We start from the raw sequence: 19,547 nt of genomic DNA, 5'->3' as shown, positions 1-19,547 counted from the left end.
GCTATTATCATACATGTAGTTTTTTTTTATATTTCTTACTAAAAACCATAAAACAGGGTTCTTTGTTTTAAATACATGTGAATTTTATAGGACAACTCTAATTTGTTACTATTTAGTATGAAAGGCAAAGAAAAAGCATAGAAAGCATCCGGATAATTGAGGAGGCTCCGCTGTAGTTTAATTTTTTTTAGTTAATTTTCATAGACTAAACAGAATCTTAAACGCGTTTTACATAATTCACTTACTGACAAATCTATGTTACTTTGTTTTAGGAATCATTCAACGTACGATCCTATCAGTAAAATGGATTCAAAGTTTGCACAACAGGATATTGTTCCTTGTGAAAAACCTTATCCGATAGAAGTCAACCTGTCTTCAGATGATGACAAAAAAGCTTCTGAGAAAGAGACGATTCCAATGAAATCACTCCTTGAGGAACCATTAACTAAAGCCACCATTTGCACGGACTATGTAGGACATCTGAACGGTTTGCGAAGTGTAGCTTGTCTCAATGATGACAAAATCTGGTCGAGTGGGATGAATAACATCATAAGCCTTTACAATTTTCAGGGAGACCTGCTCATTTCAGTTAGAACTAAGTCGGGAAGTAGGCCAACAGATATAGCAGTTACAAACACCGGGGATCTAGTCTACACTGATGAGGACGACAAAACTATAAACATTGTGAGAAATAAAAAGATGGAAGTTTTGATTAAATTTCATGACTGGAGACCTCTCAATGTGTGCAGTACCCCTTTCGGAAATCTTCTAGTCTTAATGGGGAGTGATGATTATGAACAAACAAAGGTAGTGCGTTATTCTGGTTCCACTGAAAAGCAGTGCATTCAAAATGACGAAAATGGAAAAGCCTTCTTCTCGCCTGATGACAGTAAATATTTAGCTGTAAACAGAAACCAAGATATTTGTGTAGCAGATTACAGAGCTAAGAGAGTAGTGGTGATCAGCGAGGCAGGAAAACTCCGATTTACGTACACTGGTAGTACTCCTACAATAGAGTCGTTTGATCCAGTAGGCATCACTACAGACAGCCTGTGTCGTATACTGATAGCAGATGGACACTGTCACTACATCCACATCATTGATCAAGAGGGACAGTTCCTCCGTTATATTGACAATCTCAACTTACGTGGACCGTGGGGTTTATGCATTGATACAAATGACAACCTCTTCGTTGCAGAGTGCGACTCAGGAAAAATAGAGAAAATCCAATATTGTGTGACAACAGTTTGAAAGAAGAAAAAAGAGAGAAAATTTAATACTATAAGGCATTAATGTAAATATATTTTACAAAAATCAATAACATGATTATTTATATGATAATATACCGTAAAATATGATATACTTTAGAGCAATCAAATTCAAAGATCCAAAGATTTATCAAAAACTGCATATAATATGTAATTTGTGTTTATTTTGTTAAAAAAAAATTTCCCGAGTACCATGCGATTTGGTGCCGAGCAAATAGAGGAACCAATCGATTAAGTAACAGTTAAACAACTTACTTACTATGTGTTTCACACGAGAAAGTGTGTGTGTGTACTTTTGTGACTGTTTTTAATACATGACTGCATGTAAATGTATATCTATGTTTATACATGACTATGTATGTGTGTATATATATATATATATATATATATATATATATATATATATATATATATATATATATATATATATATATATATATATATACTTCTGGACTGTTAATTTATAAATGGCTGTTTAAAAATGACCGTATGTACATGTATATCTATGTTTATACATGACTGTATGTACATGTATATCTATGTTTATACATGACTGTATGTACGTTTATATCTATGTACTGCTGTGACTGTATGTTTATATGTATGGCGATTTGTATACGTTAGTCAGTATATTTGTTCTGTTATATGTCTATTTTTACTATCTGTTTTCGGTATGACTAATAGTATGTTGGAACACCTCTGTATTTCTGTGTATAATGTATATATGTTTCTCTTCTACCCAAATATTTGGTCTGAATGTATAAACTAAACTTGTTTATACCATCTTAATTGAACATTTATCTTAGTAAAGATTCAAACGCTTGGGTTACTTGGACTGCCTTTGAAGTAAATGCCAATGTTTTTATGTGTTTATTTCATTTGGATTCTTAGAGACAGTTTATGTGTTGCAATAGCATGGCCGCTGAACCGTGAAGCTTGGATTTTTTGCGTACCATGTCATTACAATCTTCCCTTTTTAAGTGTGAATTATGTACTTAAACACATAGGAAACATGCATAGACTATGTGAAATAAGGTTTTCTGACCATCGTTCTGAGAGTCATTTTCATCATAAAAATGTTATTTGTCCTTTAAACTTTACAAACTACTTTAATGAAGCTTTTAAAAAAGAGCTTCTAGTTAAATAACATTTTACTTGAACAAATCCAAATTGTTCAAAGTACACCACAACTATATTGCGCTTGTAAATCATCACAAGATAAGATAAAGGCGTTTCACATGTGATTTAACGGTAAAATGGGTCGCCAATTTGAATGCATGGAAGTTCATGAATATAACTGTGACATCATTGACAAAAGGCACATTGAGATAGACATTTAAATGACTGAAGAATCGTTCAACGTCATTTGGATATATACTAGAGATAAACAAGGAAGTTTTAATCCTATGTGAGATTGCCAATTGAGAGTTCAAAGGTATGTACTTTGTAAAAATATCTCGTACATTTTCTCTCAAGACATACTTTTCAAACTTGATTGCGATTAATACAGCTCTACCCTTAAAACTCTGAAATCTACTGGTACGCTAACGCGTAGAATTCAATTAGTCTGCACAACTTGATTATTGTGTTATAGGATCGATCTTAGCCAAAATACGGATTCAAATTCAATCATTTCTACATTATCAATACCAATTCTACATTGTTACATATAGAGGGGCTTAAGATATCCGGACGCTTCTATTTACTGACATTTTTTGTAGAACAGATTTCTTACACGCCATTTTGTCTCATGTATGCAGAATTTCGCGTTGCGGATCCAGACTGTTTTACCACAAAACACAAACTATAAATTTGCTTCATTTAATAGGACGGATAATATGATATGATAGTCCGTTTAAAACAATAGAAATATTAAGTTTGTCCATTAAGCTTCACTCTTCACGCCTCACCTATCCAGACGATTGGACAATTGGGAACGAAAGCGTCCGGATAATTAAGGCTTCACTGCATTTCAATTTTAGAGTTAATTGTCTAAGAGTTGGCAGAAAGTTTAAAGTGTTTACATACTTCACGTACTGACACTGTTTCTTTGTTTTAGGAATCTTTCCACATACGGAACTATCAGTGCAATGGATTCAGAGTTTGCACAACAGGATATTGTTCGCTGTGATTTGTGTGACACACCTGTACCCGACCTTCACTGCGATTTATGTGAGATAAACCTCTGTCAATCGTGTGTCGAAGAACATTTACTTGATAAGTCCAAAAGACATCAGGTGGTGTCGTTTAAACAGCGGAGATCCACCTTTAAACGCCAAATTTGTCAAAGACATTCAACACAAGGGTCAAATTGGTACTGTGAACTCTGTGACCGTTTGCTTTGTGAAGAATGTATTTCTTCTGAAGAGCATCAAGGGCACACTTTTATAACAAGCCAGGAGAATTTCGAAAGAAAATATAACCAAATAAAAAACGATCTTCAAGAATTGGAACAGTCAATTTATCCTAGCTACCAAGAGATTGCAGCACATGTTACAAAACAAAAAGCAAATCTTCCTTATACTTCACAAAAAATGATAAATGATATTGGAAAACAAGGGGATGACTGGCACAATGTTATAAACCAACTGACGGAGAAACTGAAATCCGATGTTCATGAATTGAAGACAAATTTTAGTACTGCTTTGAATAATCACGAAGAATTTATCACTAAGAAGATGCACGAAATTGAACAATTGATTTTGCATCTTAAGAATATACTGGATGTTGATGATATAGATCCAGTGTCTGCATACAAATCAAAAAACGAAACAGTTAGAAGATTGCCTAAAATTGTCAAAATTCCCTTCCAAAGTTTCACAGCCTTGGAGATCAACAAAGATCAGATAAATCAACAATTTGGATTTCTTTCAGAAAAACCATATCCGATTGAAGTGAACCTTTCTTTACCTGATGACTTACAAGCCTTCGAGAAAGAAACGATTCCAATGAAATCACTCCTTGAGGAACCATTAACTAAAGCCACCATTTGCACGGACTATGTAGGACATCTGAACGGTTTGCGAAGTGTAGTTTGTCTCAATGATGACAAAATCTGGTCCAGTGGGGTGAATAACATCATAAGCCTTTACAATCTTCAGGGAGACCTCCTCACGTCAGTAAGAACTAAGTCGGGGAAAAGGCCAACTGGTATAGCGGTTACAAACACCGGGGATCTAGTCTATACTGATGAAGACGACAAAACTATAAATATTGTGAGAAATAAAAAGATAGAAGTTTTGATTAAATTTCATGACTGGAGACCTCTCAATGTGTGCAGTACCCCTTTCGGAAATCTTCTAGTCTTAATGGGGAGTGATGATTATGAACAAACAAAGGTAGTGCGTTATTCTGGTTCCACTGAAAAGCAGTGCATTCAAAATGACGAAAATGGAAAAGCCTTCTTCTCGCCTGATGACAGTAAATATTTAGCTGTAAACAGAAACCAAGATATTTGTGTAGCAGATTACAGAGCTAAGAGAGTAGTGGTGATCAGCGAGGCAGGAAAACTCCGATTTACGTACACTGGTAGTACTCCTAATGCAATAGAGTCGTTTGATCCAGTAGGCATCACTACAGACAGCCTGTGTCGTATACTGATAGCAGATGGACACTGTCACTACATCCACATCATTGATCAAGAGGGACAGTTCCTCCGTTATATTGACAATCTCAACTTACGTGGACCGTGGGGTTTATGCATTGATACAAATGACAACCTCTTCGTTGCAGAGTGTGACTTAGGAAAAATAGAGAAAATCCAATATTGTGTGACAACAGATTAAATGAAAAAAAGAGAAATTTTAATATTATAAGGCTATAATTTGAATGTATTTTGCAGAAATCAATAACATGAGTATTTGATATAATTATATACTGTAAAATGTAATATGAGTTGGCACAATCAATTTTAAATTTAAAGATTTAAGCAAGCTTGTGTATATGAAATATATACAATGTATGTGCCATGTCTTGTATTTTTAATCTTTATGCATTTTATATTACCAAATATAATATCTGCTGACTATTATCCTGAACACTGAAAACGTGTATATTCTGTGACTAGAACACAATTTATATTATATTTTATATAACTATGAAAGTGTATATACCATTACTTCAATATCAAGCAATCACTATATTGCTAAACATTGTACTGCACAAGTCTGGAAGCTAATGATTTCTTTTGGATACGGTGTAATAGAATAAATGCATTTTTTATTTTATTTGGTTATGTGCTTACCATCTAATAAAGTTAAAGTTCTATGAGTATAATAGAAGATAAATCTATCATTGTCAGAGAGCTATACCTTGTTGACTAAAGAAAGGTTTAAATACTCGTGTGAACAATAACATTTTTGCATCATCAAAAGATGTTTGTTAAGCTTACACCAATAAAAAAATGTATGCAGAATAATACCTTTTGATACGCCTTGGTAAACTCCAGTCAAGGGGACAAAGAGAAATATCAATGACAATTTCAGACACAAAGATTTACATCAAAGAGCGGACCCATTAGAAACTGCAAATGTTTTGAAAACAAATATTCTAGGGTATTAAAAAAAATCTCTAGATTTTTTAGTTATAAGTAGTATTCTCTTACGTAATAGGTGATATTTTAGCAATGATTTGGTTTTACGTGAGGATTTTGTTTTAAAAAAGTGAAGATTTTTGGATGTACAATAACTCTCATTAAAATGGAAATGTCAAGAAACTAAGATATTTTAGAAGAAATGAAATATAGTACAGTGAACAATGCAATGCAAATGAACGTAATTTGTTAGTTGACGATGATTCATTTTTTAAATTTTATCAAAAAGGGTCCGGCAATTGATAATAAACATGTAGTACGCAAAAAATAAAAATAAAATGAGTTTTTCAAAAGAAAAATACTAACCCTATATATCTAAGATTCTTCTAAATTATCTATTCAAAACCCATTTCCAAAAGAAGATTTCTGAAGTGTGATTTTACAACGTACTATCAGCATATGGTTTTGAAATAGAGGAAAACACTTCAAAAAACGACGTGAAACGTTTTGTCGTCATCCATATCTATCCAGTCATGATTTGGATGAAAATATTTGGTCGGCAACCTAATGAAATGTTTGCTTGAAGAATTGAAATATTCGGAAAAATGTTGACTAAAGTCAGCATGACAAGAATATAGATAACCTGGGGGTTATTTTCAGAATGTGCAAATTTAAAGCGGGTAAGCAAGTCAAATTAACTAATTAACGGAGTTTTGTAAATACTTTGTTCCCAGATAAACGCTGAGACATTAATTTTACAAACTATTTTGTTTATAAACGCTCTTCTAATTTACCTTTAAGCGAAGGTACCGAATCAGTAACCGTGCTTAAAGGACACGGCTGGCAACGTAACCAGTATAGAATATCGCTATTAACATGCAAACATTTAAATGCTTCTGCAAAATGTTTTCGAATACGCCAATTGGAAGTTTTGACAATAATGGCATGGCTCAATTTACTGACTGAAAACAGGAAAGTTGCTGAGCATGCATTTACTAGATCTTTGTCCCCTTTGAGATGCAGACTTGAGGGTGTCAGATATCCACGTTATTAAACCAGAGTAAATATTCTGTTCAGCTTAGGGTCCTTATTCTACAGGTAAATTCAACTACGTCTCTTTATATTTTTTGCCACCATTGCATCTGTCTGACTTGTATAAAACACTGTCTTGTCTATCCAACACCATATCTCGTCAGACTTGTCTATTCACCACCATATCGTCCGACTTGTATATTCATCACAATATCTAGTCAGACTTGTCTATTTACCACCATATCTCGTCAGACTTGTCTATTCACCACCATATCGTCCGACTTGCATATTCATCACAATATCTAGTCAGACTTGTCTATTTACCACCATATCTCGTCCGACTTGCATATTCATCACCATAGCTCGTCAGACTTGTCTATTCACCACCAATACATCTCGTCAGACTCGTCTTTTTTTAACTACATCTCGTCAAATTTGTCTATCCACCACTACATCTGTTCGACTTGTATATTCACCACTACATCTCGTCAAAATTGACTACCCACCACTACATCTTATTAGAATTGACTATCAACCACTACATCTTATCAGAATTCACTATCCACCACTACATCTCGTCAGAACTTACTATCCACCACTACATCTTATCAGAATTGAATATCCACCACTACATCTCGTCAGAACTTGCTATCCACCACTACATCTCGTCAGAATTGACTATCCACCATTACATCTTATCAGAATTTACTATCCACTACTACATCTCGTCAGAACTTACTATCCACCACTACATCTCGTCAGAATTGACTGTCCACCACTTCATCTCATCAGAATTGACTACCCACCACTACATCTTATCAGAATTGACTATCCACCACTACATCTTGTCAGAACTTACTATCCACCGCTACATCTCGTCAGAATTTACTGTCCACCACTACATTTCGTCAGAATTTACTGTCCACCACTACATCTCGTCAGAATTGACTGTCCACCACTACATCTCGCCAGAATTTACTGTCCACCGCTACATCTCGTCAGAATTTACTGTCAACCACTACATCTCGTCAGAATTTACTGTCCACCACTACATCTCATCAGAATTGACTATCCACCACTACATCTTGTCAGAATGTACTGTCCACCACTACATCTCATCAGAATTGACTATCCACCACTACATCTCGTCAGAATTGACTATCCACCACTACATCTCGTCAGAATTGACTACCCCCCACTACATCTTGTCGGAATTGACTATCCACCACTTCATCTTATCAGAATTTACTATCCATCACTACATCTCGCCAGAATTGACTACCCACCACTACATCTCGTCGGAATTGACTATCCACCACTTCATCTTATCAGAATTTACTATCCACCACTACATCTCGCCAGAATTATCCTTAAACACTACATTTCGTCAAGCGTCTATCTAAAACTACATCTCCTGTTTTTCTAATGTTTCCGTGTTTATTAATCTCGTATTTTTCATAGAAAAATTAAGATGTGGTGTGAGAGGAGTGACATTTCTTTTCTTGTATAGATCATTCAAGAGTTGTCTATCCTTGTATACAAGTCTAAAGGAAATTGATATCTATCAGTGTTTATTAATAAAAAAAAAAATGATCGTATCGTATAAAGTCTTCTGTAGTTTTTTACTTGGTGCTGGAAAATTGTATTTGAGGTTTTGTTTAAGTTCGTGTATATCTAAAGACTTACAAGTATTTAACTTGATTTATGCAGCGCGTATTGAAACTGTTTCTTCTATTTGTATCCAAGAATACTGTGAATACATTTCAGTGTTTGTATACTTTGTAACATACGCTTACAGCTGTCTATGCTATATGATGGGTGAAGTTTAAGGCAGATCATCACAGAACACATCCATAGGAGCTGCCAGGAGTCAATGCAGGAAACATTACCTGTAAATGCAGTTATTGATGACCAGGCGCGCGTGAGTGGGTTTCCTACCTGGTGTTTGATTAGATTTCCTGGGAGAGCTTCATAGATTACCACCACCCCCTAAACATTAGGCTGTCTTTGAGCGATAACAGCCTGTGGGTGAGCCAGGGGTCAGATCCTCCTCTCATTGCTGACCAACACGTTCTACGATATGTAGGATTATTTTTTCGTAAAAATGAAAGTATGTGAAATGTGATTACATTTCATTGGAAATGAAAACTGGAGAAGTGGGGTGAGTTTAATTTGAGTTGCACTGTATTAATGATATTTGTTTGCATTTATATATTATGATTTTAAAATTAATTGTGGAATTTTCCCGTTTTTTAAGAGATTTCCTTTTCAGTCGGAATATTTTAATACACATACATGTTATCAGAATAAATTGATTTTACATACAGTATAACTGATAGATTAAAAAAATATATATGTTATGTTTACACTTACTTCTTAGATTAATTCTTACTTAAATAATTTTATTGAGTATATTTAGAAAATAGTTAACATATCGGTCTTTGATCACAGCACAAGCATTTGTATGCGATTGTGGCAACAACTGAAATGACAAAACCATTATTGTGAAGACTCTTTAAATCTTAATTAAGATGAGGAAAAAAGATTCAGAGAAGCAGAAAAAAGGAAAGTGAAATGTAAACAAAACCATCCGGCTGATTGCCAAGCGCTTGTTGAATACAGGTTTCCTAATCTCTTTTTACAATGAGAGAAAAAAGGAACGCGTAAGATGTTTCAAATTTTCCACAAGTAATTAAAAGAAATAAAGATTAGATTGTATGTACGTTAGCAATGAGAACTCAGCATGGTTTACTTCGATGTATATGATGACGCACGAAGCTTAGATCCCAAACGATAAAGCATCCCTCTACACGGGAATCGGAATATTATTCATCAACTCTAGGAGCTTGTTTCACGAAGGCTATTTGCGGCAACGAAAATTGTTAACATACTTTTGTTGTTGACGAGGCGATAGTGTTGATAGCCAGAGATGTACCTTAGGTGAACATTTACACCCCCCCCCCCGCGATCTTCTGTTCATGAAGTAAATGTATCCCCCACCTCTAAGTAAGAGTTGTAATAATAGTATACAGGTATGCCATTCTTACACAGCTGTTGATACAGTTACAAATACTAACGTCATGTGACGGAGTGGCGTCGAAAGCAAATTGAAAGTGGGGGGGGGGGGGGGTAGACTATCGAAAACTTTGAAAATTGACAAGTAAAAAAAAGTTATGTCTTACTTTGCAAAAAAAAAAAATGTGAGGGGCTGTATATGAGCCCTCCCCCCCTCCCGTTCCGATGCCTATGTGCCGTTTTTGGCGAATGAAAATATTCGTAACACTGGCAGATTCACATCTCCGACATGTTCTTAACTGTCCACACATGTATTTTGCGATAATAATTAAAACTTATTAAAGTTATGGTTTTTATGTCTTTAGATTTATGTAATTAGTGAGCTAAGTTTTGTTGAATATATTAGTATCTCTGTCAGTTGTTTATCGCACGGTATCTGACCCTTTCTGTATACAGACTCAGAAAGCCACTCAGTTTCAAAATGTGGATTTTACTTCCTTAAAAAAGTAATGTTTCAATTTTTTTTAAAATTTATTTGGATGAGGTATATGCCTAATAATCTGCTTTATTTGTGAAACAAATTATTATAAGTATTCAAAATCATACACTTTCCAGTTTTCCACAATCTGTTTACGCTTGCAATTTCTTATGCAAACGATGTAAACTGAAAAAAAATTCAACTTCTATTTAGAAGCATCGTACGTTCTTAATCATAGTTTTGTGAATATTATTCATTTTTGGGAGACGCTTACAGCCAGAAAAAAGTAAACCGTGAAACTTCTGTTCAACTTGTTTGTTTATCAGTTATAATTAAACCTTTACATATACATGTATCGACGTAAATTTGGATTGACATCCACCACTCCCAACCACCTATGTGATGAGTCTATCTCCTTTGAAGTAATCTCAAGGACAGACTGTTAATGTGCATATCTACATTGTTTGTTGTTGTGATGTTACATGATTGTGTTGGCGGAATGCAGCCCCATAAACATTGTACTTTTAGATGTTATACATAATATTAAAAAATCTGGTTTCATGATTCCATGCAAAGTATCTATTTTTTTCGTTAATTTCTTTTGTGATAGGTATGACTTTTCTGTGAAAAATGCATGACGGTTTTTAACTGTTCATGGGGGTATAAACTTTCGGCTTCACTGACCCCCCAGTCCCTGGTTTCGCTGACCCCCGTTTTGCGATGAGTGACCGCTCGTACGTACTTATCATAGAGTGGGACGACACAAGCTGGCGATGGCGAGTGCACGAGAGGAGACACATGGGGATCAGACGGCTTTTCACCCGGTATAGTGGTTTAATTTACCCCCTCCCACCCCACTACCGCGTGCAACTTTACACCGATCAATTGTCCACCTTTGGTCACGTCCATCCAAGTGTGTCGAGTACTTTTGGGATGCATTATATGCACATTATATGCACCAATAACAAGCGTCTGTTACTCACTCAATATTGGTAGAAAAAAGAGCCCTTTTTTCTTTTTCTTTTTCCTCCTGATGCACTTATTTTTCTGAAGGCGATCGAGTGTCTCCTCTCCGACTCCGTACACCAAGTCTCTCTCTCTCTCTCTCTCTCTCTCTCTCTCTCTCTCTCTCTCTCTCTCTCTCTCTCTCTCTCTCTGAGATCAAATAATCGTTTATAACACACTCTGTTGAGCGATGCTTGTTGGTTTGTGTTATAGACATATTCACCACCCGCTGAGAGCCTTTTATCGTTATATAACCCTCTTCCCGATGCTAGTATTTCCAGCTCTGCTTATGATATTTTTGTTTATGATATCTTTAACTTCTGTAAACGTAGCAGGTAATTGTTTGATCAAACCCCTGCCTATCTGCTCACCAGAAGCCTTTGTTGTAGCTAACTACTATAAGATTGATAATATCTTCACAGCGTTTTTTCCAATTAGTCTATAAAACCCAATGAAACACTTCGGGATGTTATTCGTATAGTGCACATACATTTTCCTATTATTTATTTAAAATAACATGAAAATGAAAAGAAAAAAATCCACCCATAACCCCCTCCCAAAACCAAAGAAAACAAGATAATGTTAGATTATCTATTTCATTTCTTTAATATTTAATCATGATTTTTATCTATCTATCTATCTATCTATCTATCTATCTATCTATCTATCTATCTATCTATCTATCTATCTATCTATCTATCTATCTATCTATCTATCTATCTATCTATCTATCTATCTATCTATCATTTCTATAATCGTCTTCTGTCCATTGAATACTTTCAACAGCTTATTTTAGAAACCGTTCGCTATATACATTTATATCGAAATCTGCATCTAGTATAGATCATTAGATAAGCCTCCGCCTTTTGCTGTTTGATTTACAAGAATAGTGTTTAGCAGCGCGGGGTTACGACTTACACATCCTTTTTCCCGCCACGCCAATATTACGCCCATGTAGCGTAACGGCGCTAACGAGAAAGGCACGTGCATGCACGTGCAGGAGTATATCTGACCGTCGAGCATGATTAGATACAAATGATTAAAAGTCAATGCTTTGTAAGAAGGGTGTGTAATGATTAGATTAAATTCCTATCTATTTTTAACGTAGTGCTTCAAAATGTTTTGTCAGTAATTGAGGTAATAAAACTGAGTTGTTCTCAGATATCAAACGCAGATATACAACGTTTAAGATTCAAATCTCTGGCAACGTTATGATTAATGTATAGCGGTATCAGGTATCAATTCTGCGTTGTCAGCAAAAATTGGTTGATGCTTTCTATGAAAGTAAAAATGAATTATATATAAATGAATATTAAAAATATCAAGCACTTTATGAAGATGTTGAGATAAATAACACACGTCATCATTAAATTAAACCATTGACGTATGTTTTTTATGTTATAGTTTTATCAAACGTTAGATGAAGAAGTCAGACTTTGGATAGATTTATGTACGTTATATGCTATACTTGTTCGTTTTGTGCATTGAAGGTAAACAGACTCACATCTTTCTAAAAACATCATCATATCACAGTATCATCAGTGATGTTAAAAACTCCATCATTTATTTGTAAATGCGACTACCATGAATCAAAGTACTGACAGTACACACTGGATTAAACCCAAGTTGTAGAAATTATCATTAAAAACTGCCCTACTAAGGTTTTGCAATTTCCGGACGTCAAACTACTGAACTACTAGGGTTTCGAATGACACTGATCACATAATTGTGTATATACATGTACATGGAGATTGGGCGTTGTTGAATTATACGCAATAGATTTAATAATGGCATTGCATGAATTGTATAAAGTGTATATTTGTACACTTTTGAATCAGCAATCAAAAAGGAACTTAAAATTATTCCGATAAATAATTCAAGCAAACTGTATGACATATTGGGATTCAATACTATAATGTATAGAAATTCAACACGTCCTAACCATTATACTTATTTATTAAATACAATTTTTATATATTGATTAATGATAAATTCAATAATTTATTACAAGAAAGATGAATATATAAACAATAAAAAACCATCTTTGAGGATCCATGCGGACTATGAAGGTAGTGATCATAAACTTTCTATTGTCCGAATTGTTAGTAAATTAATATGTATTTTACTGAACCGAAGAACATTTTATTTGTTGGCGAGCTTCGCCTCGTGTAATAGCTGCTGTCTTGAGGGACAATAAACTTGCTATCGTCCTCATAGCCAGTAAATAGGTATATAATATATGTATTACAGCCGCTCTCTTGTTTGGTAGCTTGGTCTGGGACTAATTTTTGTTGTAATCACGTCTATGAATGTCAACATGCAAATACCGGTATATGTATATATGTGTGTATTAATTCCAGACGCTCCCTTGTTTGGTGGTTAGGCCTGGGACTATTTTCTGCACTGCTCACTTTTCTATACATCAACGGCTCCAAGTCCCTGGCGGCACTACCCGACAAAATCAACACCACCTATGATTTCGTTATAGGTAAGGTCATGTTACTACGGTACTGGAGCCTGTCGCATACATGGCAATGGGTTTGTGTGAAGAACATCTACGTTAGCACCTTGGTTTGTAATAAATAACGATTAATTTTAAGTAAAATTAATGAACTATATATAGTAGTCTATTGAAAATACAATGTGTTTTACGATATAAAACCGTAAATTCTGCATACAGGATAAAATCCTACTAACTGTTATCATCTATAGTGACAAAATCATTTGGACCAAAGATTAGATTAATAATTTTGCAAAGGTAAAGGATAAAATTTTAAAATCTGATGGCATGCAACTCATTTAAAATTGAATTTTGTGACGTACTATCATAAAAAGTAGAACTCGCTGACCGTAAAAGATAACCATTTTTCTGAAAATTCCTGGTAGCCTTAACAAAATGATCAGTGTTAACTGTTCATTCTCAAATCATGTGCAACTAGGGGTGTGTCTCTTTCAGTTGGGGGCGGTACATCGGGCTCGGTATTGGCCAATCGTCTGTCTGAGTCCCCGGATGTGACCGTCCTACTACTGGAGGCGGGAGGTCTGGACTCTGATCCAGATATCCAGATCCCGCTCCTATCCTCACTGGAACGGAAGTTGGAACATACGTGGAAATTTACGACGACCCCGCAGGAGCACGCCTTTAAATCTTTGGATGGAAAGGTTTCTAAATGAATATTCGATTAGTGATTCATTCACATAAATACTAAACTCTGTCACCCAATCAAAATACTTTGATCTAATTTATAGGTAATTAAGAAAAAAAAATCAAATTTGTTTAAATTTGCTATAGGAAACGTTTTGGAAGCACTGAATAATGTTAATTGAACCGATCACACGCGTATGCGAATCAAAAGCCTTATTAAGGTCATGCGACACGTTCCTCGAGCATTTTTTTTGTATCTCCTCGTAATGAAGAGTTCCAATAAAATTATTGTTTTTGTATTATTTTTTTTAAATGATTAGAATTTACTAGTCTATGGATGTATGACTAGATGGCCGAGTGGTTAGAGCCGTGGCCGCTCACTGTCAGGAGCGTAGGTTATAGAAGTTGTGAGTTCAACGCCCGGCCGCTGTGCTGTATATTTTTTTGTTTTTATATCTATTCAGCAATTCAAGTGTATTTTCAAGAAGAATATATAGGAGATTGCAAAGTCTAGTATTTTGCAGAAATGCCTGGTAAGGTATCCTAATTTTTTGCAAGTAAGCTTGTCAAAGTAGTAGTAAACCATTAACAAATTCCTGGAAAAAGTTATCTAAAATTGAGGAACGTGTCGTCTGACCTTAAACTTAAGAATTTCACAAATGTATTCTGACAATCAAATTGCGTAAATTCCTGTTTTTAACACATAATTTTACATTACTGTAAGTGATCATTTACAATTTCTGTTTCCCTGTTTTGAAAGAGGGGTCGCTTGAACACGGGGCGAGTGTTGGGTGGGCGGAGTACCGTCAGCAGTATGGTGTACCTCCGCGGGAGCAGCAAGAACTACAACCTGTGGGAGAGGCTGGGTGCCGCAGGGTGGGGATTCAGGGACGTCGTCCCGTACTTCCACAAACTAGAAAACTTTCGAATAGAAGAATTCCAAACTTCAGGTAAGTTGCAATGCCTAATTTTTTTTTTATCTTTACTTAGTGAAGCAATTATTATGCCGGTCCCCAGGATCTATTTTTTTTTAAATAAATGAATAAGTCTTATTAGGAATGATTGACACAACTACTTTACGTTAATTTTTAACTGTTTTCTGGTTCTATCGGTCTGATGTCTAGTGTATACACGTCTAGTTGGACAAGAATGAAATATCTCAGAGAATCAATATTTTATAATTTTGTGTCTTCATTGACCAGCATATCATTCCACAAAAGGCCCTGTAATGGTCAGCGACGGATCTCAGACACACCCTCTACTTCACGACATCTACCAGAAAGCCTCAGCGACCCTGGGGCTGAAGTCCACTGACTGTAACGGCAAAGACTACGTAGGCAAGTGATGACGTAGTTCGTCTAGATTTGTCGTATACTAGTATTTAGAAAAAATAACCTTGTAAAATTATACAGGGATCATATAAATCATATAAAATGTGAAATTATTGTACATTTGGCTTTATACATTACGAAGCCATGAAGTTGTCGATTATTGTTGTGCAACCCTTTTATACAGCATTTTTGTTTAAATGTTGTTCCTTAATCACTGCCTATTGAGTCTCCAAAGATTTTAAAAATACCACTATTACAGAACTATTGCTGTCAAATCGCTCTTCAAATTGGTTTTAAAAGAAAAATTGTTATAGGTAACCTTACACATTTGAATTATCTAGTATCTCTTTTTCTTCAGGTTTCTGCTCTAACCCTATAATGTCTGATCGATCACGGAGGGTTAGCACCTCCAGTGCGTACCTACTTCCGGTTCTGGACCGGAAAAACCTGCACATCGCCCCCTACAGTCATGTTACAAAAGTGTGTATCGTTCACCGGTTTAAAAATCTACATAGAATGAAAATTTCTTTCTTTTCATTTACACTGCCTTTTAGAAATCTTTTACAAGATTGATTTATACTCTATATTTTTAAGGTACCGGTAAATAAACCTGATGACTTATATAACTTATTTATAATCTTCGCTTGCGTAGAAAAATATATTTTTTTAATTTCTTATAACGTTCTTTTTATTAGATTTTGATTTCTAGAGGCAATTTAGCGTGCTTGTTTTAAAAGTTTTACTTTATTTCTTATATGACGTTCCCTATTTTAGGTGTTGATTTCTAGCGGTAAGGCCGTGGGGGTGGAGTATCTCCAGAATGGACGGCGGGAGGTGGTGGGGGCCAGTAAGGAGGTCATTCTGTCAGCGGGGCCCATCCACTCCCCCCACATACTGATGCTGTCAGGGGTGGGGCCCAGGAACCACCTACAGGATCACAAGGTGGACACACTCTGTAAAATATGCTGTGTTATGACGATGAATAAAAGCATTTGTTTTTTGTTCTAGATTGAAAAAATACAATTTGAAATACCCTTGCAATTGCCATTAATTATGGACATTTATTTTAACGTTTATTAGATTTTTAACAAGTGCATTCAAATAGTGGCAATTGAATCTGCAAAATAATGTGATTTGTTAAATGTTCATTCATCCTTTGATTATCATATTCTAAACTTCTAAATTTGTTTTTCCTGGTTTTCATATTATTCACACAGATTCAGGTACATGCTGATCTCCCAGTTGGCAGCTTCATCCAAGATCACATGATATTACCAATAAGAGGCTCCATCAACGAGACTCTGACCTTGACCTACCCAAGGTCAACCAGCGTCCTGGCTAAACTTAGATACAACTTATTGGGGGGAGGTAAGATTTATTTTTAAAGAAGTCATCATACTAATGTTAAGAGATGCAATATCTGAAAATACGCAACTACTCAATTTGAAATAATGCTTTATTTAACTAAATAGGTCCTTTATCATCCAATGGAGCCATCGTAGGCCATTCATTGGTTGAAACAAAACAGAACAAAAGCAGTGAAGCAGACACGATGATTAGTTTCCTAGCAACTATACCGGAACTCTGGTCAGCAATGGATTATGGGTATGACGGAAATGTAGGTATAAACTAGTTATCAATATATATATTGAGATATTTCAATTTTTTTGGGCAATTACATATATATGAATACCTATGCTCAAACTATCATCATTTATTAGAAACAGAAACAATTGAAGATTCTATCTTTAAAACGCACCTGTATTTGCTATTTGTAAATTGAAAGGACATGGTTAGTAAAAAGGCCGCGTGGAATCAAGGGTAAAGGTTACTTTTGTTAAGGATTATATTTTTCTAATTATTTGGTAACTTTACTTAATTAAAGTGATTTCTTAAATTTCCGCTGGAGGCGAGTTCTTTTAATCCCCTCAATCCCATAAAGCAAGTCAACGTCAAAATAAGAATAATAGAAAACACTTAATTATTAAAAAATCTTGTCCACACGGTGACTACTGTTTGATGTATTTAAGACTAAAAAAGAGCTACTTCCTGTCAGAAACGGGAGACCAAACTCCACTGAGGGAGTTACCTTCCTTGTTCAGCCCCTGAACATCAAGAGTAGCGGAACTTTGCGAATACGCAGCACCAATCCTTTCGATCCCCCGGATGTAGATCCGAGGTACCTCGAACACGCCGATGACGTCACAAATGTAATTCAAGGTATTTAGCGTTATTTAATAATTTCGTAGAATTTTGCTTTTGGTTGAATTACATGACTGTATATTAACAAATATTTTATTGTTTTTCCTGCAGGTGTAAAATATTACTTTAAACTAATGAAGACTAGAGCATTTGCTCGCGTCCAAGCGAGACCACCATTCTTACCTTTTAGCAAGTGTTCGAATCACAAACTGAATTCGGACAGTTATCTAGAGTGCTTGGTGCGCCATCTAGCTGTGCCGGGAAGTAATCTGATTGGCGGGTGTAAGATGGGATCAATGAAAGACAATTCAAGTGTGGTGGATCTCAAACTTCGGTAACCATGTGTTCATGAACAAAATGACACTAAACATGCGTCAGTTATATCGTTCGTCTCTCTCTCCTTCTCCTTCTCTCTCTCTCTCATTTATTTTATTTTATAGTTGTATGTAATAAGCTTGCATTAATGCATCCATTTCTATCCAATTTCAGTGTGAAGGGTGTGGAGAGACTTAGAGTGGTCGACTCCTCGGTGATGCCCACATTAGTCTCACCCGACCTTATAGCGCCATCTATAATGTTGGCGGAAAAAGCAGCAGACATTATCAAAAGTGGTCAAGTATCCAAGAAGAAAATTACAAAGAAACCTAGATAGCAACGATTACATATAGGATCTTCAATTAACATACAATTGTGTTCTTTAAATTATAAAAACTAATTCCGAAATGCATGCATGTATTATTTTTTTCCACGTACATGTAGGTGTAATGCTTTTTGAACAGCGCAAAGAGGGGGCATTTTATCAACCTTATATCCTTAATGTATATGTCATTTCAAGATACTTGACAAAGATATTTCGATACTTTTTTGTTAAAATTAGATATTAAAACGATTCATCGCTGTTTCCTAGATTTGTCGATTGATCTATAGTGGGTTTTTTTGTACTAAAAGATTTACAATAATATTATGTATACTTGAGTGTTGAATATTTTATATATGGCTTACACACATATATATAATCATACCATGGTGTTTGCAGAAGCTAGGATACATTGTGTAAATCTATTATAATTTATCATATGTTTAATAAATATTATATTGATGGTGTTCATCGCTTTAGATTTTTTTTCATATTCATGGTCGGGAGTGGGGGGTGGGGTTCTTATTCTGCACACTGGGATATGGCGATGTGGATCCCCGAACTATATAGGTGGGCCAGGATTTTTAGTTAAGTCTAGTTGGTGGTTGCGCCTTGAGCAGATAATTAGTGGTCATATGAGACATGCTGAGGAATAGAAAATACCATATCCTACACAGAATGTATATAGTGCTTTCTTTGGTAATTAATATTTATATGCGGGATATGAAGATAGCGACATGCATGCGAAGATAATAATTATATATGTATAACCCGCGTTATGAAGAATTGTTTTCTGCAATGATCACTATCTTTTTAACCCGAATGAATCATCAAAGAAAGCATTATATCGCCTATATTAACGTCTTTCTTTAAACAGGTTTATGAATAGTAAGTCAAATTAAC

The 19,547-nt window shown here is 35.2% G+C and overlaps 4 protein-coding genes across 5 annotated transcripts; all 4 read left to right on the top strand.

The window, feature by feature from the left end:
* Positions 1-303: 303 nt before the first annotated feature.
* LOC136271918 (tripartite motif-containing protein 2-like) lies at positions 304-1,251 on the top strand. The gene has a single exon (XM_066072507.1). It carries the CDS (start codon positions 304-306, stop codon positions 1,249-1,251), a length of 948 nt encoding a protein of 315 aa, XP_065928579.1.
* Positions 1,252-2,523: 1,272 nt separating this feature from the next.
* On the top strand, positions 2,524-5,494 carry LOC136271414 (E3 ubiquitin-protein ligase TRIM71-like). Its single transcript, XM_066071418.1, has 2 exons — positions 2,524-2,703; positions 3,328-5,494. Exon 2 carries the CDS (start codon positions 3,359-3,361, stop codon positions 5,051-5,053), a length of 1,695 nt encoding a protein of 564 aa, XP_065927490.1. The 5' UTR covers positions 2,524-2,703; positions 3,328-3,358; the 3' UTR covers positions 5,054-5,494.
* Positions 5,495-6,460: 966 nt separating this feature from the next.
* Positions 6,461-8,234, top strand: LOC136271917 (uncharacterized). The gene is made up of 2 exons (XM_066072506.1): positions 6,461-6,479; positions 7,384-8,234. The coding sequence occupies exons 1-2, from the start codon at positions 6,461-6,463 to the stop codon at positions 8,232-8,234; spliced, it is 870 nt and encodes a 289-aa protein (XP_065928578.1).
* A 368-nt stretch (positions 8,235-8,602) lies between these two features.
* Positions 8,603-19,111, top strand: LOC105329143 (L-sorbose 1-dehydrogenase). 2 transcript variants are annotated; one of them, XM_011430324.4, is made up of 13 exons: positions 8,603-8,992; positions 10,935-11,148; positions 13,690-13,817; positions 14,286-14,491; positions 15,235-15,424; positions 15,677-15,811; positions 16,164-16,285; positions 16,580-16,747; positions 17,023-17,173; positions 17,278-17,423; positions 17,836-18,025; positions 18,119-18,341; positions 18,497-19,111. In XM_011430324.4, exons 2-13 carry the CDS (start codon positions 11,045-11,047, stop codon positions 18,657-18,659), a joined length of 1,926 nt encoding a protein of 641 aa, XP_011428626.3. In that variant the 5' UTR covers positions 8,603-8,992; positions 10,935-11,044; the 3' UTR covers positions 18,660-19,111. The 2 variants fall into 2 exon arrangements, with proteins under 2 accessions (XP_011428626.3, XP_011428627.3); XM_011430325.4 differs by lacking the exon at positions 10,935-11,148 and having other exon boundaries at positions 8,604-8,992.
* Positions 19,112-19,547: the final 436 nt, after the last annotated feature.

This window comes from Magallana gigas, chromosome 9, assembly GCF_963853765.1.
Source record: "Magallana gigas chromosome 9, xbMagGiga1.1, whole genome shotgun sequence".
In the NCBI taxonomy this organism is placed as follows: Eukaryota; Metazoa; Mollusca; class Bivalvia; order Ostreida; family Ostreidae; genus Magallana; species Magallana gigas.
Note: the sequence above shows the minus strand (reverse complement) of the source record. Positions and strands in the feature narration are given on the sequence as shown.

Coding starts and splice junctions, on each gene's coding strand:
- LOC136271918 (XM_066072507.1), top strand. CDS start 304: ATGGATTCAAAGTTTGCACAACAGGATATTGTTCCTTGTGAAAAACCT.
- LOC136271414 (XM_066071418.1), top strand. CDS start 3,359: ATGGATTCAGAGTTTGCACAACAGGATATTGTTCGCTGTGATTTGTGT.
- LOC105329143 (XM_011430324.4), top strand. CDS start 11,045: ATGAGTGACCGCTCGTACGTACTTATCATAGAGTGGGACGACACAAGC. Junction 17,174..17,277: donor ATACAACTTATTGGGGGGAG/GTAAGATTTATT, acceptor TTAACTAAATAG/GTCCTTTATCATCCAATGGA. Junction 17,424..17,835: donor ATTATGGGTATGACGGAAAT/GTAGGTATAAAC, acceptor GATGTATTTAAG/ACTAAAAAAGAGCTACTTCC.